This window comes from Hemicordylus capensis, chromosome 7, assembly GCF_027244095.1.
Source record: "Hemicordylus capensis ecotype Gifberg chromosome 7, rHemCap1.1.pri, whole genome shotgun sequence".
Taxonomy (NCBI): Eukaryota; Metazoa; Chordata; class Lepidosauria; order Squamata; family Cordylidae; genus Hemicordylus; species Hemicordylus capensis.
The window spans coordinates 31,338,611-31,356,547 of NC_069663.1; the positions used below are offsets into that span (position 1 = coordinate 31,338,611).

The window sequence follows — 17,937 nt, forward strand, 5'->3', positions numbered from 1 at the left end:
GGCGGGCGGAACGCTTTATTTGCACAGCTCGAAAGAAGGAAGCGGCGCTTCTGGCACTGCCGCCGCGGGGCACCTCCTCCGCCTCCCCACGCTACTAGGCACACGACGCAAAGCGGTTCCCTTCCCCACTCCCGGGGCCCCTCGGCGGCGGCGGCGGCGCTGCTGCAGAGAGGGCGGGGAGAGGGCCCGTCGTCTCTGCAGCTGGCAGCGGGGAGAAGGGGGCGCCTCCTCCCGGAAGAGGGCGCCTTCACTGACGCGGAACCGGAGGAGAAAAGCAGCTGGAAGGGGCTGAAAGGCAGCCTAGTCCCCTGCGGGCCGCCTTGGGCAGACCGCTCGAGGCAGCGAAAGCCTTCCCTGCTCGGAGCTTGCCTGCGCAGCTCCTGGGCTGGAGCACTGGCCGCGTGCAGCCCTTAATGGGCCAACAGGACTACCTCTCTGGCTTAGCCGCCCCGTCCAGCCTAGCTATCCAAGGGGCCAGGCGAGGGAGAGTCTGTGCCCCTTGGCGGCGCTTTAAACACGGTTGCCAAATACACAAGCCAAAAGTCCAGGGTGAAGAAGAAGGGCAGCCTGGGTACCAGTGAGGAGGGAGCGAATTCCTAATGCCGGCCATCCTTGTCCTCTTTGCTAGAAGCAGTCCTGAACTCAATTTAAAAAAAACCAAAACACCCCCCAAATAAAACCACACAGAGACAGTAAGACACCCAGTGAAGAAATGCTTCCAGCCAAAAGGCTGAGGCTGAAGCCCAAAGGCCGGTCTTGCTCTAGTCTACAGGGTCCAGGCGAGCCCTTCAGTTGATCCCAGAGGAGAAGGAGAGGGCGTGGGTCAGGCTGAGGACAGCCGTGCAAGCCAGCAGCTGGAGCAGGGGGCCCAGTGGCAAGCGGCCAGCCCCATTGAAGTGCACTTTGCCATCCAGCTTCAGGCAGCTGGCTTTGGGCATCGCTGGGCAGCACTCCTGGTAGCAAGGAGCTTTGGCTCCCACGGTGCAGGCCGGGCCAGCTGTTTTGCAAACTTTGCTGCAGCCAGCCACAAAGTGGGGGCCTGTTTTCTTCATCTGGAAAGAGAAAACACAACAGGAGCTGACACTGAATCCATGAGGGGCTCAGGAAGCCCAAAGTTAAGCAAGGACCGGGGGGGGGCGTGGGTGGAGGAGAGCAGCCCAAACAGAGAGCTGCAGTGAGCTTGGTCTCTTTAAATTAGGTTAAGAAGTCATACATTAGGCAAAGGGCAAAATGCATCATTACTCAAGCCTTTTTGTTGCCCTTGTTTCTTTTATGCGTACATCAACTGGTGAGCACAATTGAAACGCCTGAGAATCCTCCATTTTTTGTTCCCGTTTATCTGATGAAACTTGAAAATGCCTGTTGCTTTTTTAAAGAGGGGTTTTTTTTTGAAAATTAAATTTATTTATTTTTAAGCTGCAGTGCTGGAATGTGCTGACAAAACCTCCTATTCTCAGACTACAGATTAGGGTACTTTCTCATTTATGCACTCCCCTGTGTGGTGCTTTAGCAAATAGTTGGCAAACTCTATCCTCATTTCAGTGTCCCAGCTCTAAGTAAGGGTCCTTGCATCCTCTTTGCCAACGCAGTCCGAAAGCACTTGTCAAAAGGAAGCTTTTGCCTGCAAGAACGCCAGACCTCGGGAAAGCAGCTTCCTTCTGAGGGACCTCAGCAATGCTGGCTTTTTGCTGCTCCGGTCGAGCAGGCAATGGGCGGCTTTGTCAGGGGCTCCCCGGAGAGGACAGGAGGAAGGCAACAACCACCTCACAGTGAGGCCCCTGAATGTGGCAGGGAAGGACCAGAGTGTAAACCTTTCATGGGGCAGCTCAGAAACAGTACCTCGCAGAAGTCAAAGCCCACGAGGCAGCCGGCTGTGGCCTTCTGGTTCTTGTAGCAGCCTTCTCCGTGGCAGGTGAAGGTGGAACACATTTTGCCCTGGGGAGAAGGGAGGCAAGCAGACTACTGAGCGGGTGGCTTTTGGCCCAGAGATGAATACCCCGATGGGGCTGCACAAACCCCAGGCGGAGGGGAGAGTTTTATTCCCACTGTCGGAGGTGGCTGGTGGCAACCGCCCACACCACGGTGGCGTGTCCCACTAAGAAGACACCATCCTGCCTGGACATTTTGTGATTGTCATTGACATGTATACACTCTTTTTCCATGACAAAAGGATTCCCAAGGCAGAATAGAAAACAAAGTGGCACCTACGTTTTTGGGGAGTGCCTTGGTGGTGGTGGTGGTGGTGGTGGGAGCCGGGGTGGTGGTGGGAGGCAGGTCACCTACAACAGACACAAGAGAGGCGGCTGTGCTGAAATGCACCCTCTTTCCCAGAGAGCTCCTGCTCCAGGGATCGAGCAAGGAGTGGCTGTTCCTTTCGCCCACGGCTGGAGAAGACCCAGCTGAGAGTGCAGCTATGCCCAGACGCTAGCCCATCTGGGCAGAAGCTGCCGTATAGAAGCAGAGGCCAAGGCCCAGTGTTGGAGCAGCAAAATGGGGCCGGGACACGAGACCTCAGTGTTCACTGCAGCAAGCCTGAGAAACCTGGGATGGCTCTGGTGGTGCTGGCTTACCGTAGGCAGTGGCATTGAGGCGCAGGCAGTTTGGGGTGCTGCAGCACTCCACGGTGCAGAGGTCCATCATGCGGACGCTGCTGTTGGTCATGCACATCTCTGTGATGTTGGCAATCCCACACTCGCTGCTGCAGCGGGCTGTGTAACTGGTGCTGTTGAGACGATAGAGCTGCCAGCAGCCACAGAGTCATTAGTTGGGCCAGTCGCCATGTCACCAGTGAGCAGAGAACCCACATCCTAGCTGGGGTACAGCATCGCACTTCCACCCCCCCCCCGAAGGCCCCGCTTATTCCTTAGTCCAGGATGGGGCCAGAAGTCCTACTAAGGCCATCCATAGTCCCCCACCACACACACACACTTTGCATCCTGCTTCAACTCCCCCCACCTGGGGGTTTGGGGCCAGAAGGATCTCTGGAGGGCCAGGGCTTCCTACCTCACAGTGTGATGCATTGTGGCAGGGCTCTGTGTTGTTTCCATGAGCTCCGTCTTGGTAGCATCTCTCCCCTGAGCACTGGAAGCTCTGGCAGGTGAGCTGCAGAGAGAGAAGGGACTGTGCGCACACCCACACCCAGGACGGCCCAAGGGCTGCACACCTGGCAGCCTGCTGCCTGCAGCCACCATGAATTCTCATGGGATTGTTCACTGTCTCCTCTCCTCCACAGCCCTACAGCCAGCCTAAATATTTAGGGCTGGGCGTCAAAAAATTCAGCAGGGGGAACTTATCTGGCCTTTTCAAGACAACATTCAAGCCACATTCAGCTATTTAAAAATGACTCATTTGTAAAAACAAAAAACCTTCAAGAGTGGCCGGCTAACCCTAGCCGCCCCCGCCGCCCCCTGCAGATCTGCCCCTCCACCACCCGGGTGCCGCCTCAATCCACAGACTGTCTTCTAGGAGCATAGGAAGCTGCCGTCCAGATCATTGGGCCTCCACCTTGATCTTCACAGGTAATAGATTTCCAGGAGTCCAGGCAGGAATTTTTTCCGGTGACTGAACCTGGGACCTGCAGATGCTTTGCCGCTGAGTGATCCCACCCCCACCCCCCACCCCGCCTTCTCAGCAAAGGGCTCTGGTCTGATCCCTCCCACTCTAGCATTCCAACCCCAGCAAGGACCTGACCGCCCCCTTCCCGGGTTGGGGTTCTGACCAGTTTCCTTACAGGCATCATTGAGCTGTTGGAGACGAGGAGGGGGGCTCCTGAGGTGGGCCCAGGCTCTGAAAGAGAAGAGAGCAAAGGCCTGGGTGGAGAGGCCGCAGTGGCTGCCCTTGGGGGAGCAGAAATCTAGGCTAGGGCTGAAAGCCTGCTAAGGCTTCCAGGGGGTGTGGGCTGAGCAGCAGCCGGGAGCCTCCCCCCAGCCAGCCTGCCTGCCTGCCTGCCGAGAGACCACATGTGGGGAGGCAGGGAGCCACCCCTTGTCAGCAGGGGCTCCTCCATCTCACCTGCAGATGCAGAAATATTCCAGCTGCTGAGCTGCAGAACAATCCAAAGCAGGAGGAAGCCTGCAGAGACAGACGGGATGGTTGTTTGGAGGGGCAGGGAGAAATCGCACCTTTTCCTGGGCACCAACATTTAGAGGTGGCACAGGAGGCCTACAGCCCCCAGCCAGGACGACTGGCTGTCAAACCCTCCCCCAGCTAGTGGAGGAGGCATCTGGGGCAGGCTGCTTCTCTTTGGGGCTGGACTCTTGAGTGTTGACTGGCTGAAATTCAACCAGCAAAGCTTTCCCTCTGCTTCTCTTGCTTCACAACTCCTTAAGCCAAGAGCATGCCGGAAGCCTGGCTGCCCTTCTGACTCACTTTCTGCCGTTGCACCAACTGCACTTCAAGATGACAAAAGCCCTTACCTTTGGCTGGGAGGAGCCGGTCCATTTTTAGCCAAGAGGACTTGCTCTTTTAGGACCCTGGGGAGGAGGAGGAGAAGAAAAGGGTGCTTTTCAAAGGCAACGAAGCAGACACCACCTGACCAAGGCCCCAGACAAGTCGCAGGCAGCATCCAGTCCAGGCTGTGCTATACAGTCCTCCCTGCTGGCAGAATGCTCAGTAAGCACCTGTGATGTGGTATATACTCTTATGGCTAGGACTCCAGATCAGGGGTCTGGTGCTGGGGAGGCAGATCCCAGGGGAAATGAGAGCCATCAAACTGGCAGACCCCAGGAGAAGGAAGAGGAATCCCTTGTATGATCGGACCAGAGCAGGTGACCTTGCAGTGCAGACCCACTCAATGTATGCATGGCCAGGACTGGAGAAGGCTTAGCTGCCCAGACTGTAACCTCCACACCACTTCTGGGCTCAACTGATTCTCAGGGGGAGGCTGGGCTCAGGCAGGCAGGAGCAGGGACCCTGACTGCCTACCTGCCTTCTCAGAGGAAGCAGCTGGCCCTCTCTGCTCCTGGGCACCATCCCAGCTGACGGGGCAGACAAGACCTGCTGTTCCCTCTAGGTGGGCAGGCAGGGTCCATGAGAGCTCTGGTGCTCTCCTTTCTGGGACACTTTCATCACCCCCAACTCCACTGCTGGGAGCTCACTCCCTTCAGGTTGGTGCCAGCCAGATCTCACCTCTGCACCTGGGGCTGGAACTTTTGGACCTATGATAGCCAAGTTGTCCACCTGGGAGAACCCCCTTTCCTCCCTTGGAGCTCACAGCATGAAGAGCTTATGCAACTAAAGAGCCTCTCTTCCAAGAGCACCTGAGGGCCAAGGCAGGCCATCAAGGGCATGCATTGAGAGAGGCATTTGGGTGGCTGCAGATGATTTGACTAGCAAGCTAGAGGTTGCCGATTTGAATCCCTGCTGGTATGTTTCCCAGACTATGGGAAACTTCTGTACCGGGCAACAGCAATATAGGAAGATGCTGAAAGCGTTAGGGTGGTGGCAATGGTCAACCCCTCCTGTATTCTACCAAAGACAACCACAGGGCTCCGAGGGTGCCAGGAGCCAAAATCATCTCGATGGCGCACTTTACATGACTGTGGGTTCCCTCCTTCCATTTGGAGACTCAGTGCGACCTAAGACTGGGCATCAGACACTGTGGTTTTAAACTGAGAGGTGGGCAGTAATTGGTGGCTGTACCCAGTTCATAGGTGTCCCTCATTCCCCAAGAGATTGCTCCCCCCTCAAGTGTCTCATTTTGACCCCTGCCATGGACCTCCTGAAGGTTTTTGCTCATGCTCCCTAAGCAGCACACGGAGGGCCACGCACTCACAGCGGTTGTTGCTATGCTTTGGAATACCCCTCCTCTCGAGGGCTGCCAGAACTCACACCTGAGCAGCTTCCAGAAGTGACCGAAGATCCTCCTCTCTGGCAAATCACGGCATGCCTCACTAGTAATAAAGTTCTGCAGCTGAATGTCCTTCCACTGATGCTTCATAAGCTACCTTCCTTTTACAGGAAGCGTTGACGTTGCAGCCCTCTGCACACCCTCCCGATATGGCTTGCTGAGAGCCTTTTGCCGACCAAGTGGCTTCAAAAACCGTTTGGCCAGTTTGTAGCTTGTTCCCTGGCCAACCTGCTCAGAGCATCGGCCTGCTCCCTGAGGCCTTGTTCTCTTGCGGCGCTGAGGGCCATTAATGCCACGGCTTTTCCAGTAGGGCTCCTACGTTTAATCAATTAATCCGTTAGATTAAGAAACACTTTAAATTGACAAAAAGGTGTTGTTGTTTTTAATGCATTGGCCCAGTTAAACTATTTCTAAAACTGCAGCTAGCACATTTTATCTTAGGAGAGGCATTCTCTCTTCTCTCCAACATATGTGCAAAGAATATGTGCTTCTTCTGAAATTGTGCATAACCAAGAAGTAGACTTCTTGCTGCAGAACACTGGCTTTTATTCATATGCACATGTAATGTACCGGCTAAGAGTTCTTGAATGGCATGATGGCCCTCTGTTTCAGGGATGCAGAGGGAACACACACCAGGAAGTGACTGGAGAGAGCCGAGTTGGGAAGGGCTGCAGGCTTCGTTCCCGGCTCCCCTGCAGGTCCCTGAGCAGTGGGTAGCTGCCATGGAGATTGGAAACTGACAAGCCCAGAGGCCCAGTGCTGCTGGGTAGCTCATGATGCATCCTGTTGGCCCAGCAACCGTCTGTTTGGCTGAGCCTCCAAGGGAAACGATGGAGCCACAGACAGACGTCAAGAAGAGAAGCATGCCTCACCTAGTGCCACCTAGTAGCCGACCAGCTCTGCCTTGGGTCCTACATTGGTCAGAACCTGCCCCCTCTAAGTGGCTACTGTACAAGTTTCGGGAGAGAGCCCAGGCTCACCAGCTGAACAGGTGCACCATCAGAACTCTTGGCCCTCCCAGACTCTAAAACTGCTTCTCAAAATTGGATAAGAGGAAGGTCTGAGTTCAGATGAAGCTTCAGAGAATCCACCATTCACCTTCCCAAAATGAAGGAGAGGAAGAAACAGACAGAGAACCAAACCCACAGGGAACCAAGCTCGACGCCACGACATTCACCTTCTCTTAACCCCAAAGCAGCCTTGGTCTGGGGAAATTGGGCTCAGAACCAGAGCATGCAAGTTCTCTGTGGCTCTAATATGCACACAGTCCAGAGGCCAAAGGGCTGGAGAGGACACCTCCCTCTTCCCAGTAGGAGAGGAGAGGGGAGGGGAGAGAAATACGGAGCTCTTCAACATCTCCTCCTCCTCCTCCTCCTCCATGTTCTTTGCGATCTCGTCCTACTGAGGACCAGGAGCTGCCACCTTCTTCCATCACAGATGGAATTCCTCACCCAGAACCCCAGACTAAGCATCCAGCCTCCAGCCTCTCTGTAACAGGACAATCCCCACCCCCTTGGCCAGTTCCCCAAAGGAACCCACCCCCAGCTGCGCTCACTCACCGTGCTTGTCACTCCTGCAGGAGCCCCAGATGCCGGTCTGAGCAACCTCTGGTTGCCTCCAACGCTGGCAAAGCAAGATGGCCCCTGGAGAGCTCTCCTCCCCGCCCAGGCAGAGACAGCGCCAACTGAGGAAGAGCTGAGGGGTGGGGGAAGGAGGGACAAGAAGGCTCTCCTCACCTGGGGCTCCACCCACTGCTCCTCAAGACTGGAGAGGTGGGACACACCATCACCAGGTCTAGCCTCATGGGGACTCTGCACATTTCTGAACCCCAAAGCTCAGCTGGGAACATCAAGGCACTTGCAACCTCTCTAGGAAAAGGGAAAGCCGGCCCTCCCCCTCAGAAGGCCTCGCGTCACTTCCAAGGAGGACAACTGGGGAACTCTGCACAGAGGGGGAAAGGAACGGGGGGGGGGAGCAGCCACTGCCAGCAACTGGCTTGCAGAGGCCTTTCCCAGCCGACCCGAGACCTTGCAGCAGAGGAAGAGGGCCAGAGGGCTGGTGTGTGCGCACACTTGCTCCAGTCTTTCCCACCCCCTCCAATCTGCCTTCAGGGCTGGATAGCTTTAATCATCATTAAGGGAAATCACATTGGGAAGTCAAGAAGAATGTTGGTCCCGGGCCTGAGGGGGGGACATGGAGACTTCTAGCCAGGCAAGTGGAAATGGGCAGGAGATTCTTCCTGGGGAGGGAACAGCCCGCTTCAAGGATGGAGCGGTGACCCTGCTGAACGCCACAGGAGGCTGGGCAGCATCCCTCTTCCCCTGTGGCCACACAGCCATCAGCTGCCGTGAGGGTCCAAGGTCCTGGGCAAAGGCGGCGGAAGGCTCACCACACAGCCCCCGCCTTCCCTTGGCTGGTGGAAGAGCATGCCAGGGCAGCTCCTGGCCAGGGCACTTGCAGAGTAGCTCTGCTCTTGGTCCAGACTTGTGGGAAGACCAGCCCAGAGTTTGCCCCTCTTTGCCAGAAGGGCTCTTGCCCTGCCCTCGCTCGCCACCCCCCTCCCCCAGCTTGGCTCCAGCAGTCACGTGGGGCCTGGGCTTTGGCTTCCTGGGGCTATTACAGGAACAAGCCCGCCCCCATTAGATTAATTATCCACTCCCTTCCTTTCCAGGGACCTCTGGCCACTGGGGACTCCGGCAGCAGCACAGAAACCACAACAAGTCACGACGACAGCTGAGAAGCTGCTGCAGAGAAAGAAACGCAGCTCAGGGATAGGGATGTGCATGGAACCAGACGGGGGTGGTTCAGAGACAGGGTGTGTGTTGGACTTTAAGGGCGGGGGTGGGTGCACTTACCCCTCCCTCCGCTTTCCCCCCTCCGGTGCTTGTTTTTGTAAAGTCCTTTGAGGCGGCAGCGTACCTCCCTGCCACCCCGTCCCCTCTTCAGCTGGAAGTACCTGGTGCGTGTGCACGCACACGCATCACACTCGTGCGTGAGCCGGCCCACTGAACAGGTTCGTGCACATCTTTACCCAGGGGCAGCACAGGCAGGTGGTCCAGGTGGTGGCCAGCCACCAGGAGGGCTTCCAATGCTGCAAACCAGAGAAGCAGCAGTTAATTCACTCTTTCAGCTGGACTGCAGACTCTGCAGACAGGGGCACACCATTGCAGATCTGTCTTCCCACCAAACAGGAAAATGTGATCACGTCAATGTGGTCCTAGCCCTCTGCTTATGCAAATGGCCCTCTGACCACACTGTGCTTGTGGGAGACAAAGAGCCAAAGCCCAACAACGCAGGGAGCACAAGAAGCTACTGCTGCAAGAGGAAGGCCAGCTGTGGAGCGTCACCTGCTGCAACCAGGCCCCCTGGGTCTGCCAAGAGGGGCACTTACCCCCTCCAGAGAGAAGCCAACGCCAGCAATTACCTTCTGGGAACTGCCAGAAGAGAGCGCGGCAAGGAGAGAAGAAGACCTGCCCAGCTGCAGGAACTCCACAGCCCTGGTTGCTTAACCCTTTCCTGCTGCTTTGTGGTCCTGGCCTCGTTCTCGGTGAGGTAGTGGAACCTCTCTCTGGCCTCTGCACATCAGGGTGCAGGTGAGGAGGGCCCCCGATCCCCTGCACACAAGAACACAAGGCTGTAAAGGAGGCGGCAGCCAGGCTGCAACCCTCTCCCCAGCCTGACCGTTTGCTGTGTGTAGGAGCAGGACGTGGAACAAAGATCAGCCAGCGCATTGCACACAAGGCACCCGAAGCCGGGCACTGCTCTCCTCCAGAACAGGGCCAGCTTCCTCTTCTGACACCGCTCCAGAACAAAGCCCAAAAGGCAGCCGCCCTCCCAACTGGGCCTCTCTGCTGGCAACTGTCAGCCTCCCAGGATGCCTCAGCCAGAACAGCTCAGAGGAGGAGAGGCAACGGGGCTATTGGGAAGTGATGCCAGACCTGACCGAAGGATGGACTGCTGCATGCTGGGAGATTCTGAACAGCTCCATGAAGCCAGGGCACAGACCACAGCAGATGCTGACCCCTCCTTGCCTCTAAAACTAGGGTTTATTTTCATGTTTCCATTCCATACAAAGAAAGCTTTTTGCAGAATCCACTCTGCTGGCTACGCAAGTCCTTGAAGTGCCTGCTCACCCGGAAGAGAAAAGTGCAGGCACAGGGGGCGGGGGAGAGAAGCGGGGAGGGGAACAATGGCACCCTGGCGCATCGTGGCAGCACCTCTTCCCCTCACAGCAGGCCTTGGCGTTTCAGGTCTTCGTAGGTCTTTTTGTTGACCACGTTTCCGCTGGAATCCTCATATTCCTCCTGGGGTGGGGGGAGAGGAAGAGAGAGAGAGAAACCTGGTTGAGTCCTGGTGGAGGGGATGCAGGGAAGCCACAGCACGGTGCCAAGAAGGGACCAGTTTGGCTGCAGGGTGTCCTCCTCCTCTCCCAAAGAGCCACCTGGGGGTAGAACACAAAAGAGGCCCTCAACTCCCCTAACCTTCCCTGCTGCCTGCTCAACTCCCTTTGCTAAAATCTGGAAGCCCCCTGGCAGAATGGCTCAGCATATCAGGCATGGCCACGCTAAAAGGCAAGGGAGGGAGAGGTCAGCTCCGTTTCTAAGTTTTGGAAGCAATGGGATCTTTTTGTCTAGCTTGGGATAAGCGGGGGCGGGGGGGGGGATGTGTGAAATCATGCACACGGAAGTCTTAGCATTGACCTAGATAGGTGGCATTACTCTTTTGCTGTATTATGGATTACGGAGGCTGGCAGTTTGGCAGGCATACACCATCAACCCCTCCGCGTCCCTCCCCAGCCGCGGTCTGAAAGGGTGCTTCTGGCCAAGGCTTGCTGGGCCCTGCTTACTTCTGTGTCTGGCTGCCACCGCTCCGAAGCCTTTTGCTGCTTCAGCTTTGCCCACACTGCAACACAAGGAGGGAGACAAGTCAGACGATCCCGGCCTGGCCACACATCGCTAGTTTCCAAACCCCTCCCGCTAACCCCAGAGCAAAGCAGGGCTCTGTGTCTTGGTGACCAGGTGGAGGAAGAGCAGGTGGCCCTCCAGAGACACACAGGAGGTGCTCTCCATTGGGTCCAGCGCCTACCATGCCGAGACACTCCCCCTCGCCAGCCCAGCCACCTTCTCCTTCCTGCCCCCTATAACGTCTGGTCTTGACAACAGCAAAAGAGTCCGAGACCCTCTCCACCTGAGCCCCACTCTGCAACAGCTCCACGGGCAAAAGTGGCAGCACAGAGGCCCCCCATCCAGGCACAGGCAGCGCCAGAAAGGCCCTTCGCAGCCCCTTACATGAAACGGCATCTTCAATCTGCGTGACGTTTGCGAAGTGAGCCGTGTTGGGAATGCCCAGGCAGCGCATCCCATGGGCATGACGCCACTCCTGCGGAGAAGAGACAGACAGCAAGGAGATGGTCAGGCGTGACGGAAACCAGCTGTGCCGACTGCTCTCAGGTAGGCCAGGAGCAGCTGGTCTGAACGAGCCAGGGGCGGGGGCAAAGGAGGCACAGCTGCCTCTCCTTCCCAGAGCTACGCTTGATCCTCTCTTTCCCACTCTGCCACTGTGTTAATCAGAGCCGTGCTACCTGCAGGCTGGCCACTTGTTAGGTAGAGCTCTACCTGATGAATGCCCAGCCTGCAGGCAGTGCAGCTCTCCGTAATGCTGGGGTGGGAGAGGAGCAAACGGAGTCCCAGGGAGGAGACACAGCTGTGCCTCCTTTGGGGGTGGGCCCAGCTTGTTACAACAAGCCGCTCTTGAAGTAGGCACAATGGTCGAGAGCAAAGCGAGGTGAGGGAGGACAGATCCTGCTGCCACCTTTCATGTGGTACAGTCATGGCAACCAGGCCGGGCCTGCTATTCAGGCTTAAGAAGAAGCGTGGCTCAGCCTCCACCCCTTTCTCTCCAACAGAGAAACAGAACAATTGTTTACAGGATGTGGCACCCGGATGTTCTTGTTCTCATGGACCTCGGGCACTCCACTGAATGGAAAGGCAGGACAGAAACTCCTTCTCAGAAAAATGGATGTTCCCGCCATGTAGCAGCCTTGATGGAAGCAGACTGCCCGTCTTCTGGGGCAAGCTGACAGGTCCCCCCACCCCTGCCGCCCCCCCAGCAATCCTTGGTCATTTTGCACTGTCCCAGCACATGGCCTAGCAGAGGGCACCCCCTACCGCAAAGTGTCGCTGGAAAGCCTTGGGCCCACGGTAAGTGTAGTTGCCACAGATCTCGCAGTTGTAATTGATGTTCAGGCCGTGGAGCTTGTAGAGCCAGTAGGGGATCGGCTGGAGGACAAGAGAGACACAGTCAGCCTGTGGGAGAGAGCTCAGTCCCGGTAAGGCACTTGGCCACAAAAGCAGCAGGGCTCTCACCTTGCCGTCCCAGCCCAGCGGCAAGTTCTTGGGGTTGTAGATTATTTCGTTCTCTTCATCTTCACTTTCGCTCTCACTGATCTGCTCCTCCTCTTCCTCCTCGCGCTCCTCGCCAGTCCGCGCCTGCTTGCGCTGCACGTTCTCGTGCGTCAGCTGCCGCTGCTCCTGAAATACAAAGCAGAACCTGTGAACACAACCCATTCCCAGAGCGACACCCTGGGGCTCTGGAGCCAGGGAAAGGGAGATGGGGCCTTACCCCAAGGATTTCCACATACTCGTAGATCTGAGCTTCCAGGAAGGCCAAGTCCTTGTTCCTCTCCGTGTCCCTGTCAAGCAAAGCAGCTCCGTGAATGGGAGGGCATGATCCCACACCGTAACTGGCCAAGGAGGGGAGGAGGAGCCAAGGTGCAGCTAGCCAGGAGAGGACCTGAGCAGGCCCAGCTGAACTCCTTTCCTGCACCAGGCTAGGCCAGTGACTCACCGCTTGCTCCCCTTGGTCTTTGGGTTCTTCGCAAAGAGGGAAGGGTCAAGGGCCTCCAGGGACTTGCCCTTTGTGCTGAACAGCCTCTGAGCGCGCTCCTCAAGTGTTCTGGACAGGGAGGAGGAGAGAAAAGAGACCTCCTGTGGAGTGCCGGCATCTCCAGTTGTGGACCGAACTAGAGTGTACCCAGACTGCCGGGCCACTGCCTGGGCCCAAATGACAGAAGATTTCCAGCAGCAACCCTGAAGACAGCCCCACCAAAGCTTCCCTGGTGGATGGATATCCAGCCCCAATGCTTACCCCCCACATCACACTTACCCCCCACATTTCAGCCCCAATGCCAGCAGTGCAGATTTCAGCCTGTCCAGTCCAAGGGAGGCCAGTTCCTGTGGAAGCAGAGATGCTGCAAATGCCCACATGATCCTCAGCACCACCTCAGGGCACCAAAGTGAGCGAGCGGGGATGGAGCCAAAGCCCCTGCCCGGCACAGTTTCCAAGAGGCAGAAGCACCAGCAGCGTCTGCCCCCACCCCCTTCCCTACTACAGCAGAGGCTCAAATTAGGCAAACGAACCTCCCAGGAAGAGAACGCCGAGAGGTCCAAATGGGCACCAGCATGGGTGAGGGCGCTGCTCGTCTCTTTCTACCAAGAGAAGGGAACAGGAGGGTCACTGGCAGAAGCCACTTCGTCTACATCCCAGAATGTCCTTGGGAGAAGCACCAGCAGTTCCCAAGGAGCCTTTCAGCAGACTCCAGAGAGGCCTGTACAAAAAGCTGCCTCCAACCTGCTTCTTTATCCTGCTGTGTTCGTTCCCTACCAAGAGAGGCTTCTTACCGGCCAGCCAGGGAAAGTACCGTTCTCCCACTTCTTCTCAAACTCTGCCTGGATTTTGCCAAACAGCTCGTTCTGGTCTAGCAGTGGCTTCACCCGGTCTGTGTAGTCTTGAAGATATTCCAGCAGCATCTCCAGGTACCTGGAATGGTAACAAGCACAGCAAAAGACATAACCAAGCAACGCTTTCCCCTCCATCCTCTAGCAGCGGAGATTTCTCCAACAAGAGATCCATCTTGTGTAGAAATGGTGTGCTGTGCACCAACAGTGTTTAAGTTTACCTTTATCTCATCCTACATCCCACATGGAGGAAAGAGCAGTTCTGCCCCAAATGAAATGTTATTGGCCCAGAAGAACTTCAACAGCATGGCCTCAATAACCGGGGTGCATGACAGAAAAAAAGGCCCAACCAAGGATGACACACTAGAGGCTGTGCAACAAGCGGCTGTGCAACAAGCAGCTGTGCAGGGTTTCAGTGTCTACTCATGTCCTTGCAAACACTCACCTCCTGTACTCAGCATTTTTCCTTTCCTTAGGAATGTCAAAGAGCTGGTCAAAAGTGGACAGATACGTAATATAGTCTAGTTTCTGCAAGAAACAGGAGGAAGGGAGAGAGATAGAGAGAGCATTGCCAACCAGCAATTGACAAATGTAAGCCCCTGACATACATCTAATGGTTCTCCAGACAATCCCCCCAATACCTTGAGTAACCCTGGTACCCTGGCATACAGAGGGCAGAGAACAAAAGAGGGGTGAGGAAACACCTCTAAAGCCTGGGCAACAGGATGGGAATCTTACCTCTGAGGACTTGAGGTTAATGTACTTGAGATAACAGTCATGTAAGTCCAAGTAGCGGCCATATCCTTCTTCATCAGTGAACTCCACCAGGTCTGCAGGAAACAAAGCATGACAGAGCTCAGACATAGCAAGAAAGAGACAGGGACACCCAGGACAGAAATAAGGCCGAGTCACTGATCATGCTAGGCCAGTTACAGATAAGACAAAAAATGGCTTTTGCTGCAACAGACTGCCAATTTTGAGATGGCCCTCAGGACAGGAGAATAAACAAGGAGCCACACTAAACAGAGGGCGGCTTTAAGCTTACTCTGAGCCTCTTCACTGGGGTTCTCTCGGGCCTTCAGAAGCTCCTCAAACTCCATGGACATTGGCACACAGACCTGAAGGAAAAAGAAAACGTTATTCCTTAAAACTTGCATGCTGGATATAGTGCAGGTCATGATGCCAAACAGATAACATTCTACATTAGTTAGTCAAGACAAAAAGAACAGGAAAGAATAATTTATAGGTGAATAGTAGGGGAAGAAGAGCAAGAAAGCAGTGAGGCTACAAGGATCAGGGGAGGTACTGAGGAAGGACCTGGAAAGGGAGCTTGCCGAGAGAGAGAGGAAGTTGCTCCTGGCATACTGCGCATCATGAAGAAAGACGCAGAGACTGGAGCAAGAGCAGAAAATGAAGCACACAGGCAAACAGAGGTTCTGAAAGAGGAGGGAGAAAGGACAGCCCCAGGTGATCAGGCAATGCCTGGCTCTGGAGAATCAGATAACAGGTGAAGGCCCCTTTGAGGACCACAGCAGCGAGAGCTACTGACATGCACCAGGAGCAGACATGAACACCTAGGTGAAGGCTCACAGATATAAGTACTGGGAATACTGGGGAAGACAGCAAGGAGAAGCTTAGGGCTGCCTCCCAACCGCCCCTCACCTCATCTGGGTGCTTCCGATGGAACTCTTTGATCTGCTTTAGGCGGTTGTAGAATTCAGCAAATTCATTGGGCCCCGAGATGGCGTTGAGCTCCTCCTTCCGCAACCTGGCAAACCAAGAGACACAAGCTTGGTCAAGGTGGCTGAGCAGAACTGCATGCAAAAGGAAGCAACAGAGACTCCCTGGCCTCTGGGCCCCTCCTCCAAGCACCCTAAAGTATGTCAGCTATCAGCCCACGCTCAGGCCTTTGACACGCTTGAAGCACAACTTCCAGGAACTAGAGACAAGAATCGCCAGCTCCAGGCCCCTCTGGGGACATCATGACCCCATGGTAGGAGTTGGGGAAGAGGGAGGTGCAGGCACTCACCCGTCCTTGTCGTCATACAGGTCCCGCAAATTGCCGCTCACTTCCATGTACCTCTGGAAGACAAGGAAGAAAATGATGGTGCAAAGTGCACGAGGGAGTAGTGCACAGGCCAAGAAAGCCTCCCCCTGCTCATAAAATAATTCTACAAATACATTATTCATAAATGATAATTTATTCATAAATGATCTAGAAGTTGGGGTAAGCAGCGAGGTGGCCAAATTTGCAGATGATACCAAACTCTTTCAGGTAGTGATATCCAAAACAGATTGTGAGGAGCTCCAAAAGGATCTCTCCAAACTGGGGGAGTGGGTGACAAAATGGCAAATGCGGTTCAATGTTAGCAAGTGTAAAGTGATTCACATTGGGACAAAAAACCCAACTACAAGTATACGCTGATGGGATCTGAGCCTTCAGTGACTGACCAGGAGAGGGATCTTGGCATTGTGGTGGACAACTCATTGAAAGTGTCGACTCAATGTGCGGCAGCTGTGAAAAAGGCCAATTCCATGCTAGGGTTCATTAGGAAGGGGATTGATAATAAAACGGCTAATATTATCATGCCCTTATATGGCGCGGCACACTTGGGAGTACTGCATAAGATTCTGGTCACCACATCTAATGAAGAACATCGTAGAACTGAAAATGGTGCAGAAGAGGGCAACCAAGATGATCAGGGGCCTAGAGCACCTTTCTTATGAGGCAAGGCTATAACACCTGGGGCTTTTTAGTTTAGAAAAAAAGACGACTGCGAGGAGACATGATAGAGGTCTATAAAATCATGCACAGTGTGGAGAAAGTAGATAGGGAGAAATTCTTCCCCTTCTCACATAACACTAGAACCAGAGGTCATCCCATGAAATTATTTATGTATTTATTATTTATGTATATATATAATATATACATGTATGTATTTAATAATACATTATGTATTTATTAAAGTATTTATGTATTTATTATTTCTCTGTGTAAACCGCCCTGAGCCATTTTTAGAAGGGTGGTATAGAAGTCAAATGAATGAAATTTAGGACCAGCAAACAGAAGTATGTTTTCACACAACACATAATCCACTTGTGGAATTCTCTGCCACAAGATGTGGTGACAGCCAACCACCTGGCTGGCTTTAAGAGGGGTTTGGATAACTTCATGGAGGAGAGGTCAATAAACAGCTACTGATCAGAGGGCTATAGGCCACCTCCAGCCTCAAAGGCAGGATGCCTCTGAGTACCAGTTGCAGGGGAGTCACAGCAGGAGAGAGGGCCTGCCCCTTTCAGCTCCTGCCTGTGGGCTCCCAGTGGCACCTGCTGGGCCACTGTGTGGAACAGAATGCTGGACTAGATGGGCTTCCTTCGGCCTGACCCAGCAGGGCTGTTCTGATGTTTGTTTCCCAGAGCTTGGCAGGGAGAATGCACTCACGTCCTGCATGGCCCGCGTCCGGTGGTCCGAGTTGATCTGGTCCCGCAGCTGTTGGGTGGGGGGAGAAAGAATTGAGAGGCGCAAAGCAGGAAGGAGAGGCCAAGAGCGGCTCGTTATAACTGGGCGGGGGGGGATCACAGCTGTCCCTGTTTCCCGACCCTACCAGAAGGCTGGCCATTCGACAGGCAGAGCTGTACCGTTAGCCACTCTGTCCCTCTCTCTTCCACCCCACCGCTAAAGAGAGCCGCGCTGCCTGCAGGCTAGCCATTCGTCAGGTAGAGCCAGCCTGCGGGCAGCGGCACGCCCCTCCGGGCTCCCTCACCGTGGACTTCCTCGTGAGCATCTCCTTGACCATCACGTCCATCAGTCGCTCCCGCTCTTCGTGGTAGCGCCGCTGCTGCTCTAGGATCGTCTCCATGGCGGCGAACGGGATAGAGACGAGGCCGGAAGCTGACCCCCAGAAACCGGAAGCCAATGCTCCTACGTGTCCCGCCGCCGCCCTCGCCTCGCGCACAAAGGTTCCGCCACCGAAGCGGGGGCCGGGCCAGGGTGTAGACTCGGACAACCTAGACTCGCGCATGCAGAGCCCTGCTTCCGAGGTCGCCTCTCCGAACAGCCCCGGGCCAGGATAGCGAGCGCTGCTGCTGCTGCTGCTTCCCCGATCCGAAGTCCAGGATTTTTGATCGAGCGGCCGCAGATAAGGGAAGCGCACTGCAGTGTCTAGCTTGGGTCAAATTTTGGGGGAGAAGTGGAGGGCTGGGGTGGGTGTTTTTAAAATGAATTATTATTAAGGCTTTAAGCATGCAAAGGGGAAAGCCTGCTCCTGCCTGCCCCCGGGCGCGATGGATGCGCACTTCAGGCCTTGGGTGGGCGACCTGTTATCGAGGGTCTGGGGGGTAAAGCCACGCTAG

General features: G+C 55.2%; 2 protein-coding genes across 4 annotated transcripts; both read right to left on the bottom strand.

Annotated features, from left to right (window-relative positions):
- LOC128333299 (uncharacterized) lies at positions 1 to 9,756 on the bottom strand. Of its 3 annotated transcripts, none has more exons than XM_053268642.1 (10): positions 9,273 to 9,756; positions 8,805 to 8,939; positions 4,416 to 4,472; positions 4,012 to 4,071; positions 3,731 to 3,786; positions 3,004 to 3,102; positions 2,571 to 2,739; positions 2,209 to 2,279; positions 1,840 to 1,935; positions 1 to 1,052 (listed from the first exon to the last, which is right to left on the bottom strand). In XM_053268642.1, the coding sequence occupies exons 3-10, from the start codon at positions 4,438 to 4,440 to the stop codon at positions 789 to 791; spliced, it is 840 nt and encodes a 279-aa protein (XP_053124617.1). In that variant the 5' UTR covers positions 4,441 to 4,472; positions 8,805 to 8,939; positions 9,273 to 9,756; the 3' UTR covers positions 1 to 788. The 3 variants fall into 3 exon arrangements, with proteins under 3 accessions (XP_053124617.1, XP_053124615.1, XP_053124616.1); XM_053268640.1 differs by having other exon boundaries at positions 7,408 to 8,939; XM_053268641.1 differs by lacking the exons at positions 8,805 to 8,939; positions 9,273 to 9,756 and adding exons at positions 7,408 to 8,592; positions 8,704 to 8,714.
- A 119-nt stretch (positions 9,757 to 9,875) lies between these two features.
- SF3A3 (splicing factor 3a subunit 3) lies at positions 9,876 to 17,615 on the bottom strand. The gene is made up of 17 exons (XM_053268637.1): positions 17,349 to 17,615; positions 17,027 to 17,074; positions 15,614 to 15,666; positions 15,247 to 15,352; positions 14,630 to 14,702; positions 14,323 to 14,414; positions 14,030 to 14,112; positions 13,528 to 13,666; positions 13,267 to 13,335; positions 13,013 to 13,080; positions 12,695 to 12,802; positions 12,470 to 12,539; positions 12,214 to 12,378; positions 12,016 to 12,126; positions 11,137 to 11,227; positions 10,695 to 10,750; positions 9,876 to 10,152 (listed from the first exon to the last, which is right to left on the bottom strand). Exons 1-17 carry the CDS (start codon positions 17,604 to 17,606, stop codon positions 10,075 to 10,077), a joined length of 1,668 nt encoding a protein of 555 aa, XP_053124612.1. The 5' UTR covers positions 17,607 to 17,615; the 3' UTR covers positions 9,876 to 10,074.
- Positions 17,616 to 17,937: the final 322 nt, after the last annotated feature.